The 17,091-nt window shown below is 39.0% G+C and overlaps 1 protein-coding gene across 3 annotated transcripts in view; it reads right to left on the bottom strand.

The window, feature by feature from the left end:
- The window catches only part of MASP1 (MBL associated serine protease 1), a 74,351-nt gene that overhangs the window by 23,926 nt on the left and 33,334 nt on the right, over nt 1–17,091 (bottom strand). The window contains exons 8-11 of one of the 3 annotated variants that reach the window (XM_072142530.1): nt 12,757–12,835; nt 7,471–7,608; nt 5,674–5,748; nt 2,595–3,603 (exon numbers count right to left, since the gene is read on the bottom strand). In XM_072142530.1, the coding sequence (XP_071998631.1) occupies nt 2,747–3,603; nt 5,674–5,748; nt 7,471–7,608; nt 12,757–12,835 (1,149 nt within the window). In that variant the 3' untranslated portion in view covers nt 2,595–2,746. Of the gene's footprint in view, nt 1–2,594; nt 3,604–5,673; nt 5,749–7,470; nt 7,609–11,587; nt 12,140–12,756; nt 12,836–17,091 lie in introns of those variants that run through there. The other 2 variants (XM_072142531.1, XM_072142532.1) reach the window with 2 other exon arrangements.

Genomic DNA, 17,091 nt, shown 5'->3' on the forward strand with positions numbered 1-17,091 from the left:
ATTATTAAGGCAGTTAAGGCACATGGGCAATTTATGCTAAAGAGTGGCCAACCCTTTCAATAGCTTTGCATAAATTAATAGAGTGAAAAGACACAGTTGTGTTTATAAATATGTTAGTAAAATATATTTTAGCAAAGAAAAATCCTGCAGGAGAGGAAGCCTGGAGACTAGGAGCAGAAACAATCTTCACTAATAATTGGTATTGCTAAGTGACAGTTCATAAATAATAACAGTTAAAGAGATCCAAACTGATCTTTTTGGTTCTGCAAATAACAGTGCGGCAAATGCACAGAAAGTGTGTCCATATCATCACAGAAAAGTGACTTCACTTTGGATCAGGAACCTAATTTGAGGTTAAACCTTTTTTTAAGTTAAGTGGGGATATAGGCATGAAACCAAGAGAATGATACTTCTGTTATGTTAAAGGGAACCTGTCATTAGGGAGGTAATTTTCATCAGGATACAATAGCCTGTGCTATGTTGGTTTAAAAAATGCCTTAATTGGCATTCATAACAACTGCACTCCTTGTTAAAACTTTATTAAACATTACCTGGCTCCCTGCCAGCAGCGTGTGTTGAGTCCCTGGCGAGGGGTGTCCAGCTCCAACATTCCGTATCTTAGTCTTGTTGATGCCTTCCCTCCTCCCTCTCCTCGCTCATCCCTTGCTGCAGTGAGCTGAGGTAAGTGGTGGGAGTGAGCTGTTGAGGAGTTGTAGAGGAAGGGGGATGAGTAGCATGAATTGATGAGACATGGCCATTAGAGTTTCATCCCCCTGGGACTCGCTACACACTGCTGGCAGGTTGCCAGGGAATGTGAAATAAAGTTTTGTATTTCAAGCAGTGTAATTGTTCAGATGGCTGATAAAGGGATTTTTTTTAAAATAAGCAACATAGGCTATTGGAACCTGCCTTCAGCTAAAAATAATGTCCTTGACAACAGGTTTCTTTTAAGTAGCAATATGAGGTCTTTAATTGTCAGCTGGTATCAGCTGTATTTATAATGCCTAAAAGCAAGCAAAGCTAAATCAGTTATCCAAATGTAAATTGGTTCTTAAGTTATACAAAGCAACATAAATACAAGTAAAACAATATTTTTGGAGTGTCTTACTGGGGTTTTGTGCATCTTTACAACATTTCAAATAACCTGTATATATGACAAAATAACACCTCTCTGATCTGCTTTGGAACAAAGTAAATATTTCTGTTACATTAACATATATAAAGCTTCTTTTAAAGCCTTGAAACATTCAAAATAGATTTGTCAGTAACACAAAATAACTGATATTTGAGTGAAAAGTGCACTTAAAGGAAACCTACCATTTGATTTAATGCATTATGAAGCAAACATACCCTGAGAATGCTGTAGCTACACTGATGCAGGATCATATCTTGGTTGATCACTGGGCTTAGTGGTTTTGCTGAAAAAACGATTATAACATTCAGGACCTTGGGAAAGCTGGGCCAGGCTGGCTGACATAAACACATTACACACGGGTGCTTGTAATTACAAATGGAGGTTAGTCAAGACATGACTAATCAACCTGAGCTGGATCACTCATACACAGCAGCAGGGGGATGGTGCAGCAATTGATTATTCTGCCTTCAGGCACAACCCCGACAGAGCTTCATTATCATAATAGGACTAGTAGGATTGTTGGATCTATATGTCATTTCCATTTGTATGTGTTCCATTCTATATGTTGTTTTAATACTTTCTCTGTTTTGCATGTGAGTTGTTTCCATCACCCTAGTCACGTGTCTTGATGGGAGGTTCTGATCGTCATGTGACTCGGGGCGGAATATTTTAAATAGTGTATGTTTGATACAAAGTGTAGACCATGAATAAGGCATGATTCCCGAAACGCGTAGGTCCTTTGTTGTTCTCTTTGGATACATGCTCTACTTTTATTTATCGTGTTACAATAAAGAAGATTTTATTAAGCTATGCTTTCGTAATGTGCGGACAAGTGCCGAGATTATTCACTCTCCATGTTCCTGTGATGTAACCTTACCTCTGTATGGATCTATGAGCACCTGCATGCAATTGAAGGCTGCAGCGACTAGAAGGGCGAGCTGGACATGCACATAATGCAGCGGTTTTTCTCATTATCATAATTTTATATCTGTTTTATCAGCAAAACCACTCTGCACAGGAATTAACAAAGATATGATCCTGCATCAGTGTAGCTACAGCATTCTCAAGGTATGTTTAGTTCATACTGCAGCAAATCAAATGGTAGGTTTCCCCAAATATTTCTAGTTGACATTGTACTGTATTTTCTACAACATAATGTATTGTAATCAGATGGTTGAGCTATATAAGGAACATGTCAGTCCTCTAAACTGACTTTTAAGGGGTGTCCCCCCTTCTTTGTATAATAAAAAGTTTCCAATATACTTTCTGTATCAATTCCTCCTGTTATTCTATAGAAAGCTTGTATGTTTACTTCCTGTGGATAGAAATCTGACTATGGTCATGTGATGTCACACAGGTGCATAAGCAGTTATAACACATAGATTTTATAACTCTCTGTGCTGTAACAAGCCGGGCACCTGTGTGACATCACATGATCATGGTCAGATTTCTATCCACAGGAAGTAAACATACAAGCTTTCTGTAAAAGGACAGCAAGCACAGATGAAGAAAATCATAAAGAATTGATACAGAAAGTACATTAGAAACGTTTCATCATATGAACAATAACATTTAATTATTGAAATTGGAATTCCCCTTTAATTACATTATTTATGCTTTGAGCTTATTATCCAACCAATTTACATAATTAGACACTTTAGTATACACACCATATACTTGTTTGCTCCCACACTCTTCAGGTCCTCCCCATGACACCAGCCCTTGTGCCACCCATCTTTTGGATTCTGGATCTTGAATTATAAAGGCCCCCCCACTATCTCCTAGGCAGGTGTCCTTCCCACCTTCATAATAACCTGCACAAAACATATTCTCTGTGACACTGTAATTCCCAGAGCGAGACTCATAGCTCTCCTTACATTCTGCATGAAGTACTACTGGAAGCTTTACGTACTGGAGCACATCAGACGATGTTCTCATGCCAGAACTTATGACTTCATCTATAGTATTATTGGGGTTAGAGATACCCCATCCAGCTACAAGACCAAGAGTGTTGGGCTGAGGACCATCTAACTCGTGATCCAGCTCTGGTAGACATATTGGCATTATAAACTGGTTCATTACAACCTTTTCTTTCAATTTTACTAGTGCAATATCATGGTTGTAAGTCTGTGGGTCAAAGGACTCATGAAGTATTATCTTCTCTATTGTTCTAGTAATAGCATCATCTTTGTTTTTCACATCATGTAGCCCCAAATAGATAGTGACATGGTCCTTCGAAACAGGAATTACAGTGTTATCACGTCGCTGAGATTTCAAGACATGAGCCGCGGTTAGCACCCAGTAATCTGACAGCAATGCTCCACTGCCAAACCACTTGTTTTCAGGAACACGTGACATATCTTCAACCACAACAAGAACCTGCCAAGGAAAAAATCCAGGTTCTGCATTGCGCCCACCAATGATACGTTTTACTATTCCAGGGAGTGGCTCTGAAGGCCTTCCACACACTGTCAAGACAAAAACAGAGAGTAGATTTACAATGATTTGTTAGCATTGTATAGCCAAGCGTGTCTAATGTATTCCCAAGTAGATTATGCCAGCTGTGCCCTGCTATTTTGTGAACTTTGTGTTTGATAAAAATCTGTCTACGTCCCTCTAAATAGTATGTATTTGGTTTGCTCAGAGCCAGAGAGAAACAGCTCCCGGTAAAAATAAATTAAAATATCTTGAAAATTATGAAAACTGCCTTCTCAGTGTCACCTATAGATGTCCTTGTAAGGCAACATCTTTCTTTTTTCATTCATATTGATAAGTAATCTATCCAGTACCCTCTAGTCTAGACAGATGAGGGGTTGATCGGGCAGCATCATTGGGATTGCACATTAGCAGCTAAAGTCCTGGAGTCCTGACTTATTTGGAAAGGTCCAAGTCACCATGAGTATTACATCTGTGGCCCAAAGAGGTTTGTATTGGCCAATTTAAAGGCAATCTATAAGCCAGTTTAAAGGGGTTGTCCACTTTCAGCAAATATTTGATATTGTTTGTATAAGGAAAAGTTATACAATTTTCCTATATATCTCTGCTTGCTGTTATTCTATGGAAAGCTTCTATGTTTACTTTCTCTGGATAGAAACTGTCCATGGTCATGGTCTGAACGCCCTCCTTCAGTGCAGAAATTTGTGTCGCACGAATAATAGTGCAGCCGCAACACAGTAGGGTAACATGCAAAGTCTGACAGAAAACTGGTGCAAGACCATTAGTAAATGTGCCCCATTGTTTTAGAAAACATATAAAGGATTTTGTTTTGTTCTGGCATAATCCACCATCAATGATGTATCATCCCAAGGTTTGATACATCATTGCACATTTGAAAACTTGAGTACCTGCCTTTGATAATATTATCCATTCCATGCATGACCTTGATTTTTAGTGACATGCCACACAGTACCGGAAAAATAGCAACAGCAGCATACAAAGGATAATCTGTAGTATCCATGGGTGAACCGAAACTCAAAATGAGGTGAGGTGGATCCTCATTCATGCGTTCATTGTGCAGATCCACTTCCTTTTTCACAAGAGTGAAGTGATAGAAAGGTGTGATAACAGAATGATATTGGAAAGAAAGTGAAATATGGCAGAACTGGTTTATCAATAGAAAACAAAATGAAAATGAAGAGCAGCATGCTATAACCAAGCAATAAATGCTGGAGTCTACATCTCAACCACAACTATGTTCCAAAATTCTTGGCCGCAAGATCACGTATAAACAGCAACCCCTATGGAAACAGGAGTGCCTGGAAAATCTGGTCTTGTAGCTGTCTGTGGCAGAAGCATGTGTGTCTGTCTGTCAGAAGTCACCAGACGCTTTGCTATTGTACATTACCAAAGGTTTACAATAAAAGAATTTAGCAACATTGGTAGCAATATTAATAAATTAAATCTGCTAGATGAATTTAGTCTCATGTATTTGGAAAGATAAGCACTTTGTTCTTTATATTGTATACGTTTATTAGGGGTGTAGAACAGAGGGCAAAAATATTTACCCTGATTGTAATTACACGCACCTATTGTAATTTGTTGCAGCCATGTTTTGTGTTATGTAACAAAGCGAAATAATATATAAACATGTAACATCCCCGTAGTCACTTAGTATCAACTATTACAGATAACTCTTCTAGAGTGAAGGGCTTTTCTATTAACTTAATTTTTACATACTTACCGTAACATTATTGACCAGTGAGAAATTAAAAAAATGTAAAAAACTGTTTTGGAGTTAAATTTTTTTTCAAAGGAAAGCATGCAGAGAGTTAAAGCTCATGCACATAACAAAAGCTGTACAAAAGGCCACACAATTCAAGGCCTAAAGCATGCAAACAATGAATGGCACTCATTACACATTGAGAACCAGGTGAGGTCTGAATAGCAGTTCAAAGACGATGAAAATGGAATGAATGAGGAATATGATGCATCATAAAGGAATCTCTAGGAAAAATCAACCATTCATGTTCTATAGCAACACTTGGAAATGAGCTATTAGTTACTTTATAGAATTGTTTGATTGAGTGTTCACTACTTACCTGGCTCACAGACTGGAAACCTTTTCCCCATTTCAGAATTTGTCCACACTCCATTTTCATCACACATGTATCCAGCTACATGACAAAACAAACTTCATTAGAAAAATATTTCTAACTACATTAACCCCTTATTATGATGCCAGTTTTGTGCCCCCTTTGTCTGGGGTTTTTTCACCAATGGCTTCTACAAGCTATAATTGTTTATGCTGTCTTATTTCTCTCAGACAAATTATGGTTTGTAAAAACACAATGATGCGATCAGAGGGACACTTCACCTTCTAAAGCCACTTATACACCATGGTTCGGAACTTTTCTTATCCTGGGTGCTAGAGCAGGTGCTCGCGTGTGATACCATAGCAAAGCACTGACTACCCCAGGGCATGATATCCTAAAATCTTCTTCTGAAATACTGCCGTAGAATGCGGCATATCAAAAGAAGTAAAGGGGCTTTCTTGGGAAACATAAACACACTTTTAAATTAAACTCCCTATTACATGTAATTTACTATTATATGCTCAGTTTCCCTTTCTTCAGTATAGTCCATGGTCATGTGATGCAGAAGGGAGCACTGTACCACTTGTAAAATATTATAATCTTACATCTAGTGACCACAGACAGGAACAGAGCTGTTCACTGCACAGGAAAAATATAGAGCATGTTCTCTCTTTTTCTGTATGTAGGGCCGGGCACCATGCCACTTTATGGAGAGGGGCCTCCTCTCTCTAGCGAGTGGCTGTCTGATCTCCCGGGCCATGTGAAAGAGGCCTTAATGTGATATTTTGAGATATTTTATGAATAAAATTTACATTACTCTATTTCTTCATGGTAGTACCTACTTAACATCTTTATTTATTTCTCTTATGTCATTGGTTTGTAGTACCCAGTCTTTGCTTTGATCACATCAGATCCATTTGTGATTATTAGGGGAGCTCCTCTACAACTTAATGCTTTTAAGTCTATTTCTATGAATAGATGGATGTAGCAGAGATGTGTTTCAATGGATTTTGAAGGGCTGTGTGTGTAGCTTTGTTGTATGTGTGACCACAGGTACAGCAACGAGAAACCACAATGAAAATTTTGGTTAGTGTACAATATATTTTTCCTTTTTTGATGACTAAATCTTCTTCTTTTTAGTAAGGAGCTCCTGGGTGGTCCCACTCGTGACCACATCTCCATCCCCAGCAGCCTTGCTGTACCAGGTGCTGGCGCCTTAAAGACGATGCCCTGTGTTTCTGTACAGTGTGGCTGCCAGCAGGAGGAGGAAGATGGCAGATAGAAAGTCATGAAGATGACTTAGAAGGCCCTTCTCGGTATAAAATTTGGTGTGCTATCTGGGTCATCATGGGCCCCCTAGAAGTCTTGATTACCGCCCTGACCACCTATATTATAATCCACTACTGGTGACAGTGCATGTTCCCTCTCTGACACATATGCCATGGATTTGCAGCACTGCTCTAATGCAATGAAGGAGAGATTAAACACTAAAACCCTGACTCTAAATGTTTAAAGTATGACAAACATCATAAAGAAAAGAAATCTCTGTCAAGCAATCAAAGATTGGGCCACACATCAAAAATACAAAATACACCATATAAGAAAAAAAAGGTACATTACTAAAAGCCATGAGTGGATGAGGATACATTCTTTTCCTTATATGGTATTATAAGTATGACAAACACCAACACATACTATCTGCAAAAATGCTTCATTTCTTCATGGTGAACAGATATTTTTACCTATTATAAGTTTTGATACGTCTATTTTATTATAAAGTATACAATACAGGTGCATACATACCGGTAATATTTGGGTTCATTGAGTAGTATGGTTCTTGGCAAAAGTATGTTACAGTGGATTGATAAGTAGTAATATTTTCTGGTGTAGGGTAAATCACATATCCATTCTCCAGCTCTTTTGGCGAATTACAGTCAACAACTAGAAGAAAAATAGCTTTTTTAATTTTTTTTCCTTCAACGCTGTAACTAGTAACCTAGTTCTTATCAATCCCATATGGTCCTTTGATCACAACTGATTTATTTAAGACATTTATTTAAATACCAACTACATGAAGGCAACCTGGTGTTAACTAAAAACTACTGACAAGATTTTGTTAAAAAAGTGTGATGCACTGTATTCTACTGCTTGTTCATAAAATACAAATAACAAAAAAGTGAAGGTTCTATTTGTATAATGTAATTGATTTTACTTTGCTATAAAACATGTATAAGACATCTACAGACCTTTCTGTAGGTAACCAAGGTTTTCCAAGGCTTTTTAAAATATTGGTGACATTTTCTTGGATAGCTCACCAATACCAGATAATTGCTATTGAAAGACCCTACTGGTCATTTACTGTGGCTACTTAATCTGTACAGTATAAAGAACCAGACATATCTGCATAGTAAAAGGTTCATTTAATGGAAGTTGAGTGGCACTCCCCCAGCACGCCACTACATATTGCATTAGCTTTGTGCTCTCTGGTGGAAGCAGTAGCTAAAGTGTGTGTGTGTGTCGTGGCGTACCTAGTGTTGAAATCCCGCCCCCCCCCCCATATTTTTATGGACTTACCTGTAAGACAAGTATCTTGTCTTCAAATAATAGTTTTCACAACTATCTTGAATGTTTACTTTAATTCTATTTTCATTACCCTCATATTTTACATGACTGCAATAGTGTTTTGATTACCTTGATAAACTTTTTTAACCTGTATTGTATTTCTCTAGATTTTTCTCTGCGTTTTTATGAGATTTCTTTTTCCTCTCCAAGGGCATACTGGGGCACATTTAGTAAGAACTGGGCACCGCACTTTTGTCGGACTGTGCATGTCCTTCTAGGCTAAAACGGCTTGCACAGGTATTTAAGAAGTGTCTGCGCCGCTATTGTGTCGCACGCAACCATTTTGTGGTGCAGCTGCGCTAGCCTTCATGTGACACAGATTCAGAGGCCGTGCCATTGGTTGGTCCAACTGATTCGGACCAAGTGTCGTATTTAACTTGCAAATTATGTCACACGCCATATGTTAAAGGTGCACCACAAAAAAGATGGTGATCTCTGTTGGGCAAGTGCAGGGAAGCGACAAATTCATGATTTCTGGTGCACGATCTTAGTGAATCGCCGCATCCTGCATTATACTGTACACGGAAATAGAAGTTTTAGTGCAGTTTCCGACTAAGTAAAAGTGCCTCACTGATTTAGATTGTGAGTCATACTGGGGACAAAAATGAAAGCTCTGGTACAGATTATCAATGTATAAAAGTTAAACAGTGCAAATTTGACATATGCAAATGTGTTTTCCAAGGTGGAAAGTGGAAAACAATGGAAAACAACCTTAAAAGGCAGCCCCCTTGAAAGGCAGAGCTCCCCAGCAGCAGGCGGCATGTCGGTAGCTTACTACTGCGCTTGTGCATAGCACAAATAATGCCTGAGACTTCACAAATGATGCCGGAAGGGTATCCTAGTTTTTAAGAGAAAAAAACACAATGGACCCTACAAAAACACATGCATTGAAGAATAAGAATAAAACACAAAACAGCATTGTTTTTATTTGATCTATATAGCGCTTTGACAAGATGTCTAGTCTGTTTATTATGCACGTCCTCGACACATCCCTCTCTCAGCACGATGTCTCTCTCTCCAATGGTCCCATGGGTGTGCATAATTAGCAGCCTGGACATCTTGTCACCGCACTCCGCGCTGCTAATAATAAGTTTCACTTCTAGGTGATTCTGACGTGTCGGAGTGAAGAGGAGCGCAGGTAAGTATCCTTAGATAGATATCCTTGATTTCCTTTAACCCCTTGACATAATTGTCATAAGGTGCGAGAGAAATCGGGTCTCAAACTTTGTGTAGCTTTCATCATCTAATCCAATGATGTCTGAATTAGCTCTCCTGCTTTCAACTTTATTGAACTTTATTTCCTATATTAAGGAGGTTGATACAATTGCGCCCAAAATTGTAAACCTCACTGAGTGGTTGTGAGAAATTTAAGATCATATAATACTCCACACCGTTCAGTTTTTACTCTACTTGCGTAGGCGTGAAGCCGATTTGTGTTTAATAATCCGGAGCTACTGAACCGCTGGTTCCTTCTAATGATAGGTTTCCTTTGTATAAAGGGTACAAGGAGAGTCTACCAAGGTTAAGACTCTCCTTGTACCCTTTATACAAAGGAAATTACTACACCTGGCCTGGTTAACTTTGGGAGGAGTGGAGCACGCCCTTGGAGAAGCGCTATCATTAAAAGGAATGAGCAGTTCCGGAGCTCCGGATTATTAAACACACATTGGGGGTCATTTACTAAGGGCCCGATTCGCATTTTCCCGACGTGTTACCCGAATATTTACCGATTTCCCCTGAATTGCCCCGGGATTTTGGCGCACGTGATCGGATTGTGGCGCATCGGCCTTGGCATGCACGCGATGGAAATCGGGGGACATGGCCGTACGAAAACCCTACGGATTCGGAAAAACCACCGCATTTAAAAAAAAAAAAAGTGTCGCAGAGCTTGCACTTACCTTCACTAGGAATAGTGGATTGGATACTGTTGGTTAACAGGGACGGGGATTGGATATTGTGGGTAGGTTGCAGGGGATGATGGTTGAAACTTTCCCTGATATCATTTATTTTTTTTATAAAAAGGGTGAGGCAAATTCATCAGCTGAAATGAGAGAGGTTGGGGAGGGTGCAAGAGGACGAAGAAGGGAATTAAAGGTATAAAATAGTTGTTCGGGGGTGTCAGATAAAGAAAATATAAAATTAATGAAGTAATCCTGTTTAGCAGATGCAAGAGCAGATTTGTAGGTGAACAACGCCTGCTTGAAAGACAGAATGTCTTCCTTTGAGAGGGATTTCTTCCAACGCCGTTCAGCACTCCTGGCACTCTGCCTCAGATATTTTTTGAGGTCATTGTGCCAGGGTTGCCGGTTAGGTTGTCTAGATGTATTGAGAGTCAAGGGGGCTACAGAGTCCAGGGCTATAGAAATTGTGGTGTTGTAGAAGGTAGCAGCAGTTTCTATCTCCTTGAATGAGGAGATTGGATAGAGAACTGAGGCGGGTGAAGATGAGGTCAAGCGTGTGGCCCTCTTTGTGAGTGGCTGTGGTGGACCACTATGAGAGGCCGAATGAGGTGGTAAGCGAGAGGAGTTTAGAGGTAGTAGAATGAGCTATAGCAATGGGAATGTTAAAGTCCCCCATGGTGATAGAAGGGATGTCAGAGGAGAGAAAGTAAAGAAGTCAGGTATAAAAGTGATCAACAAAAACAGTGGCAGGACCAGGGGATCGGTAGATGACAGCCACTTGGAAGTTAGAGGGAGTATAGATGCGGATGGAGTGGACTTCGTAAGAGGGAAAGGTGAGAGAGGGTAGAGGTGGGATTGGGCTGAAGGAGCAGTTTTCAGACAGGAGGCATGTGACACAATTTGCATGTTAAATACGGTGCTCAATGCGACTTTTTTTGCGTGGAGGCCAGCGCAGCTGTGCCACAAAAGGGTCACGTGTGACACAATAGGGGCACAGACACTTCTTAAATACCTGTGCAGACAGTTTTCCCTTACAGGAACGTGAACAGTCTGATAGAAGTGCAGGGCAAAGCCCTTAGTAAATGTCCCCCATTGTGTTACACATATTACAATGGTCAGATACTGGGACTGACATCTCTGCAATAGTGGGGGCTAGAAAGATATTTCAAAGTGCCCCTCAATCTGTGTGGCAGCTCCTACAGAATGGTAGGATAATCTTCACATGAGTGAGGTGGTGAAAGGTCCTCTTTAAGAATAAGTTCTAGCAAACTCTGCTTAAGGTCATGATAGTAACATTTTAGGTTTCCTTCAAAATAAATATGCCCTCTTTATTCAATACCGACAAAATTTAAATGCATATGATAAGATATTTTGTAGTCATATACAGTGTCTAATTTTATTCATAATAAAATAAACAGTAGAAGGATCTGTAAACCATGTAGATGATAAATAAAAGAGAACAATAATATTATCAATAATTAACATTGTGTAACATAACATGTTTGAATATTTCCAAGTACATGGATTATATTCAGGAGTGATATTTCTGTCACCATGCCCAGATATAAGTGTTTAGCTCTTTATCGGAAGGAATGCTCTTTGAATATTAAAGCCACGGCTAAGCATATGCAAATTATATTTTAGTAGAGCGGGGAAGTCAGCAGACAGGCTTTTCAGTCTATGTAATAATAATTGTTTCCTCTGGCAAATGTGCTTTGAGTAGTTAATGAGAACAACAGGCTGAAGTGGAAGAAAGAGCTGCCTGCTTATTGTAAGCAGTGACTCCAGCCGGAGACCTCCAGTAGAATGCTGCGCTTTTCACACTCTGATCTGTCTTGTGCGATTAATATATGAAGTAAACAAAGTGTTCTTTAACATTGGGACAAATGACAACAGGCCCATGGCGGCTTGTTCTCATTCCAGTCTTCAGCTCATCCTGACATCCTTCTCTGTGGTTTCGTGAAAACCAGGAAAACAACAAAGAGGTAAAGGGATTGAAGAAGGAGACAAAAAAGAAAAGAGGAAAGGGAGATTAGTATTCATGCAAATAAGTCTCATGCAGAAAACCAGCCACCAGGGTTTAGATATGATGATCCTTCTTAGGGAAGAAATTAATGGATTCCTTTATACATAGGAAGAAAAAGGAATGTTGCATTGAGTAATGCAATGGGGTAGAAAAGAAAAGGCCGTTCCAATCAATTACTGTAGAATCCTTTTATGTGGTAAGGTAAGAGAATTATGCATGCTACCATACATGAAGGGTGAACATTGAAGCAATAGCAATATGAGCAATTCTGTTGGACACTTTTTTTTTAAAAGAAACTCTTACATGTCCTTGCGGGTAGCACTTTGTGTCTTGTGGTTTAATAAATATAATTAAAAAGGAATGCACTTGATCTTAAATGACGCTTAAAGACCTATAGAAATTAGCAAACATTTCTTGCCATTAAAAGTTGCGCTTTGCTGAAGAATCTGCAATAGTGCGGAACAACCCTCACAATGAGAAATAATGATGTGTTCTGGAGATATGTGCTGGTTCTATATCAGATAATGGCATGTTTCTTACTTTGACATCTTGGAACCTCATTACTCCATGTTCCATCTTTCCTGCACTCAATCTGGAGACTTTCTATTTCCATGCTGTCCTAGTAAACGAAAAAAAACCCCAAAAAACTTTCATTCTATTGGTTGAAAAGTTTTCACTGGTAGTTCAACAATAGTTTTTTTAAGGGATACATTTTACAGTTTCCAAAGAAAAGGAATCTGCAATACAAGATGAATAACTAAAAGTATATTATTTTATTTATTTTGCCCAGAATGAAAAGTAAAACTGCATTAACAATTTTGTAGGGTTACGACTTAAAAACTCCCAGGATTCCATACACAGATGTTGCTCTGGCAATTGACATTATAGAAAATGTCAAAATGAGTTTTCCACTGTATTCAGAATTCATCGTTAAACATTTTATAGTATTTAACTTTATCCAATAATAACTGCAGAATTGTGAATGCAGCTCTGGACTTTAAAGGAAATCTACAACTTGGAAACAGGCATTATTAGTCAAACATACCTTTCGACAGGTGTTGTAAAGCTTCAGGTCTTGTAAAGGTCAGTAAATAAGCAATTTTGGTGCAAAAACTTTTTTTTATAATTATTCTAATGAGTGACAGGGTGCTCAGCTATAAGCTATTACCATAATTGTCCCCGCCCTCTCTTTCACCCTTCCGAGAGCTGGGGACATCACCAAGCTCTCGGGAAATCTCATACCGTAGCAGTGCACATCACTGAAAAGCAGGCGGCTATGCTCACCAAAGCTCTTAGGAGGGAGAAGGGAGGGCATATGGTTAACTTTTATGTTTTGTTTTATACACTGTATAGCATAGACATGTTATTTATGTTCTATGGGTAAGTACAACTATGATAATTATTCCATTTATATTGTGTTTTTATGTGCAAATAATTTTGAATAATAAAAACACATTTGGAGAGAAAAATCTGTTATTTTCACATTGCCTTTTTAATTTTTTGTTGATTGAGCTCTATTAGGTCTTATTTTTTGCGTGATGAGTTGTGTAAATGTGACTTTTTGATCACTTTTTTTGCACTTTTTTTTAAAATTATTTTACTGTCCCATTCTGGGACTTCAACAAGCCATTATCTGATTGCTTGTTCAAAGTAATAAACTAGTAGTACTTGTTGCTGTTGTAGTAGATGCACAGGCTGACTCGCACACTGATAGATCCTGTCTCTGACAGGTTAACGGTTAAGCAGCTGGGATCACGACTATCTCATTCAGCTGAACACCTGCACTGCTGTTGTGGATGAAAATATACGTCCAGGGTTGGGAATTTCATGCCTACCTGGATTTACATTTTTGTCCTAGGTCCCTAAGGGGTTAAGCTGCCTTCAATTAATGCATACTATCCTTTCTAGGTAAATAATTTGTCTTTCAAGATTTAAAGGGAATCTGTCACTTTGGATATGCCCCATAAATCGCCTCCAGTACCTTATTCTTGTACTTCAAATTGCTGTTTTTATTTTTTCTATACATTTCACTGTTGTTTAAAAAGCACTTTAATTCAAGCAGGTCAGGGAAGTCAACCATGCAGTCATCTCTCTACACCTCATCAAGGCCACTAGATCTCCTAACACCAACCTTCAGCCCCGACGTTCCCTGTGGCTATGTCCTGCACATTGCCTATGAGCCCTGGCTGCTTGGGAGAGTGTGATGTAGGAGCTGAGGGACAGAGGTAAGAGACTGAGTGGGTTTGACCTTTTTAGCACTGAGAGAGGAGAAATAAAAAAGATTTTTTTCAGTAATGGTGTAATGTATAAAAGAAATAAAAGCAGCAATTGGACACATCTTAAGGAAAGAATAAGGTATTGTTGACAATTTCTAGGACTAGAAATAATACATAATAATAATGATACAAGATGTACAGGGAGATAGATCATCCACATGTTGCCCTTTCATCAGTGACACTGTCACAAACTGCACACAGTACCTTTTAAATGTCTTTATTTATCATAAGATTAGAGCCAACAATCTTCTAAAAAAGCCTTTTACAGATAATTTCTGTTTCCAAAGATCCAGTCATAGAGGCAGGGAAAGCTGTACAGTACAGATACCTCCCTCCCAACTGCTACTGATAACATGACCCCTCTCAAGAATGAGAAGTGGGGAATCAGGGAGTTGTAAGAGACATTTGCTGTGTGTGATTCACTGAAGAGAAATAAGATCTCTCATTCCCCCTCCCTCAGGAATTCTTTTTAGTGAGTTACACACTGTCAGCATCTTTCTTACCTCCTTCATTTTACCCCTCCCTCAGGAATTCTCTTCAACGAGGAAGACACGGGCAACATCTCTCTGAACTCCCTCAATCCCTCCTACCTCATTCCTGAGGGAGGCCAGGTCAGCAATATTAGTGGCTGTTAGAAATCGGGGGTAGCTTGACTGTATGCTGCAGCTCCTCCCACATCCATTACAAGATCTTTAGTAACACAAGGCATCAATAAAAGTGTTTTTTAGAAGAATGGTGGTTTTAATCCCATGGTTAGAGCCATCAGCGAAACATGTATAAAGAAATCATTAACCCCTAGGCGCACCTGGACGTTATAGTATGTCCCGGTGGCTAGATACTTAGCGCACCAGGACGCACTATAACGTCCTGCTTCTGGCACCGGCTCACGAACGGAGCCGGTACCAGAAGCAGCGGCTGTCAGCTGACACCCGCGATTGGAACCGGCTCTGATCGCGGGTGTTAACCCCTTACACGCCGCGGTGAAGCATGACCACGGCTTGTAAGGGCGTTTCTGCTATGAATCGGATCCCCCGTGCCACTTACCGGGGGATCCGATCCTCTTCTGGGCAGCCCCGACGTCTGCCGAGTGCTCCGGGGCTGCCCAATGTCCTCAGCAGTCAGACCCCTTCCGGGTCTGACTGTAAACTGTCTGAGTATGCGTCTGCATGCTCAGACAGTTTACACTGCTCTACAATGAAGAAGTATTGTAGAGCAGTGTATTGGACTTGAACCAGCGATTAGAGCATCCCTCGTTCAAGTTCAAGTAAAAAAAAGTGAAAAACAGTAAAATCAACACATATTTGGTATTGCCGCGTCCGATATAATCTGTATAATAAAACAGAATTGCTACTGGACCTGCACGTTAAGCGCCAGGGAAAAAAAAACGCAAAAAAACGTTCAGAAAAAAGATAATTTTTCATTAATACCTTTAAAAAAATGCTCTAAAAAGTAATTAAAATAAGTTATGCACTCTAAAATGAGACCACTAAAAAGAACAACTCTACTCACTCAACTCTACTCAAATTAAAAAAGTTCTGCATATGAAAAGAAGGTCATGCTAAAATGAACAAAATTTTCTCCAAATTAGTTTTTATTCAGTAAAATTGTAAAAAACAATAGACAAAACCCCACATATTTGGTATCGCTACGTCCGTGATAATCTTCATAATAAAACAGAATCGATATTGTACCAGCAAAGTGAACCTCGTAAAAAACAACCTCAAAAAATGCTCTGAAAAAAAGATTATTTTTAATTAATACCCTTTAAAAAATGCTCTAAAAAGTGATTTAAAAAAAGTTATGCACTCTAAAATAAGACCACTAAATAGAACAATCCTTCTCACAAAAAATAATTCCTTAATGAGATTTGTAAGCCGAAAAATAAAAAAGCTATGCATATAAAAGTCGGTGAGGCCAAAATTAATATTTTCGCCAAATTACTTTTTATTCAGTAAAAATGGGAAAAAAATTTAAAAACTATATAAATGAGGTATTTTCGTAATTGTGGTGACCCATAGAATAAAATTAATTTACTATTTTTATGGTAGGGTAAACGGCCAATAAAAACCCACAAAAAAATGTCCCAAAAAATGATGATTTTCATTTCCTCCACCAACAAAGAGTTAATGAAATCTCACCAATTAGCTATAGATGCCCCAAAATTATGTACCATAAAAGTGCATCTCATGTGGCAAAAAAATAAGCCCCTATTGGTACACAATAAAAAAAAACTAAAAAAATTATAGCCTGTACAATGTGACAATGCAAATCTGATCTGGATGGCGTCTTTCCCTTCTATGCCCGGCCGTGCGCCCATACAGCAGGTTACCACCACATGTGGGGTATCACTGTAATCGGGAGAGATTGGGTATCAATATCTTATATTGTTCCAAAGCTATAAGCACATATAGAGACAGGGGGCAGATTTGAAAAATGGGACCGCATCCTTAAAGGGAACCTACCACCACAAATCTACCTATAAAGGTAGATTGGGTGGTAGGTGGATCAATGGGACGTGAGGATAGCCCTTTTAAGGGCTAATCCTCACGTCCCTGCACTTTTTTAATAACTTTAATTTGGTATTTATTCAAATTTACTT

This window comes from Engystomops pustulosus, chromosome 3 (genome assembly GCF_040894005.1).
Source record: "Engystomops pustulosus chromosome 3, aEngPut4.maternal, whole genome shotgun sequence".
Taxonomy (NCBI): Eukaryota; Metazoa; Chordata; class Amphibia; order Anura; family Leptodactylidae; genus Engystomops; species Engystomops pustulosus.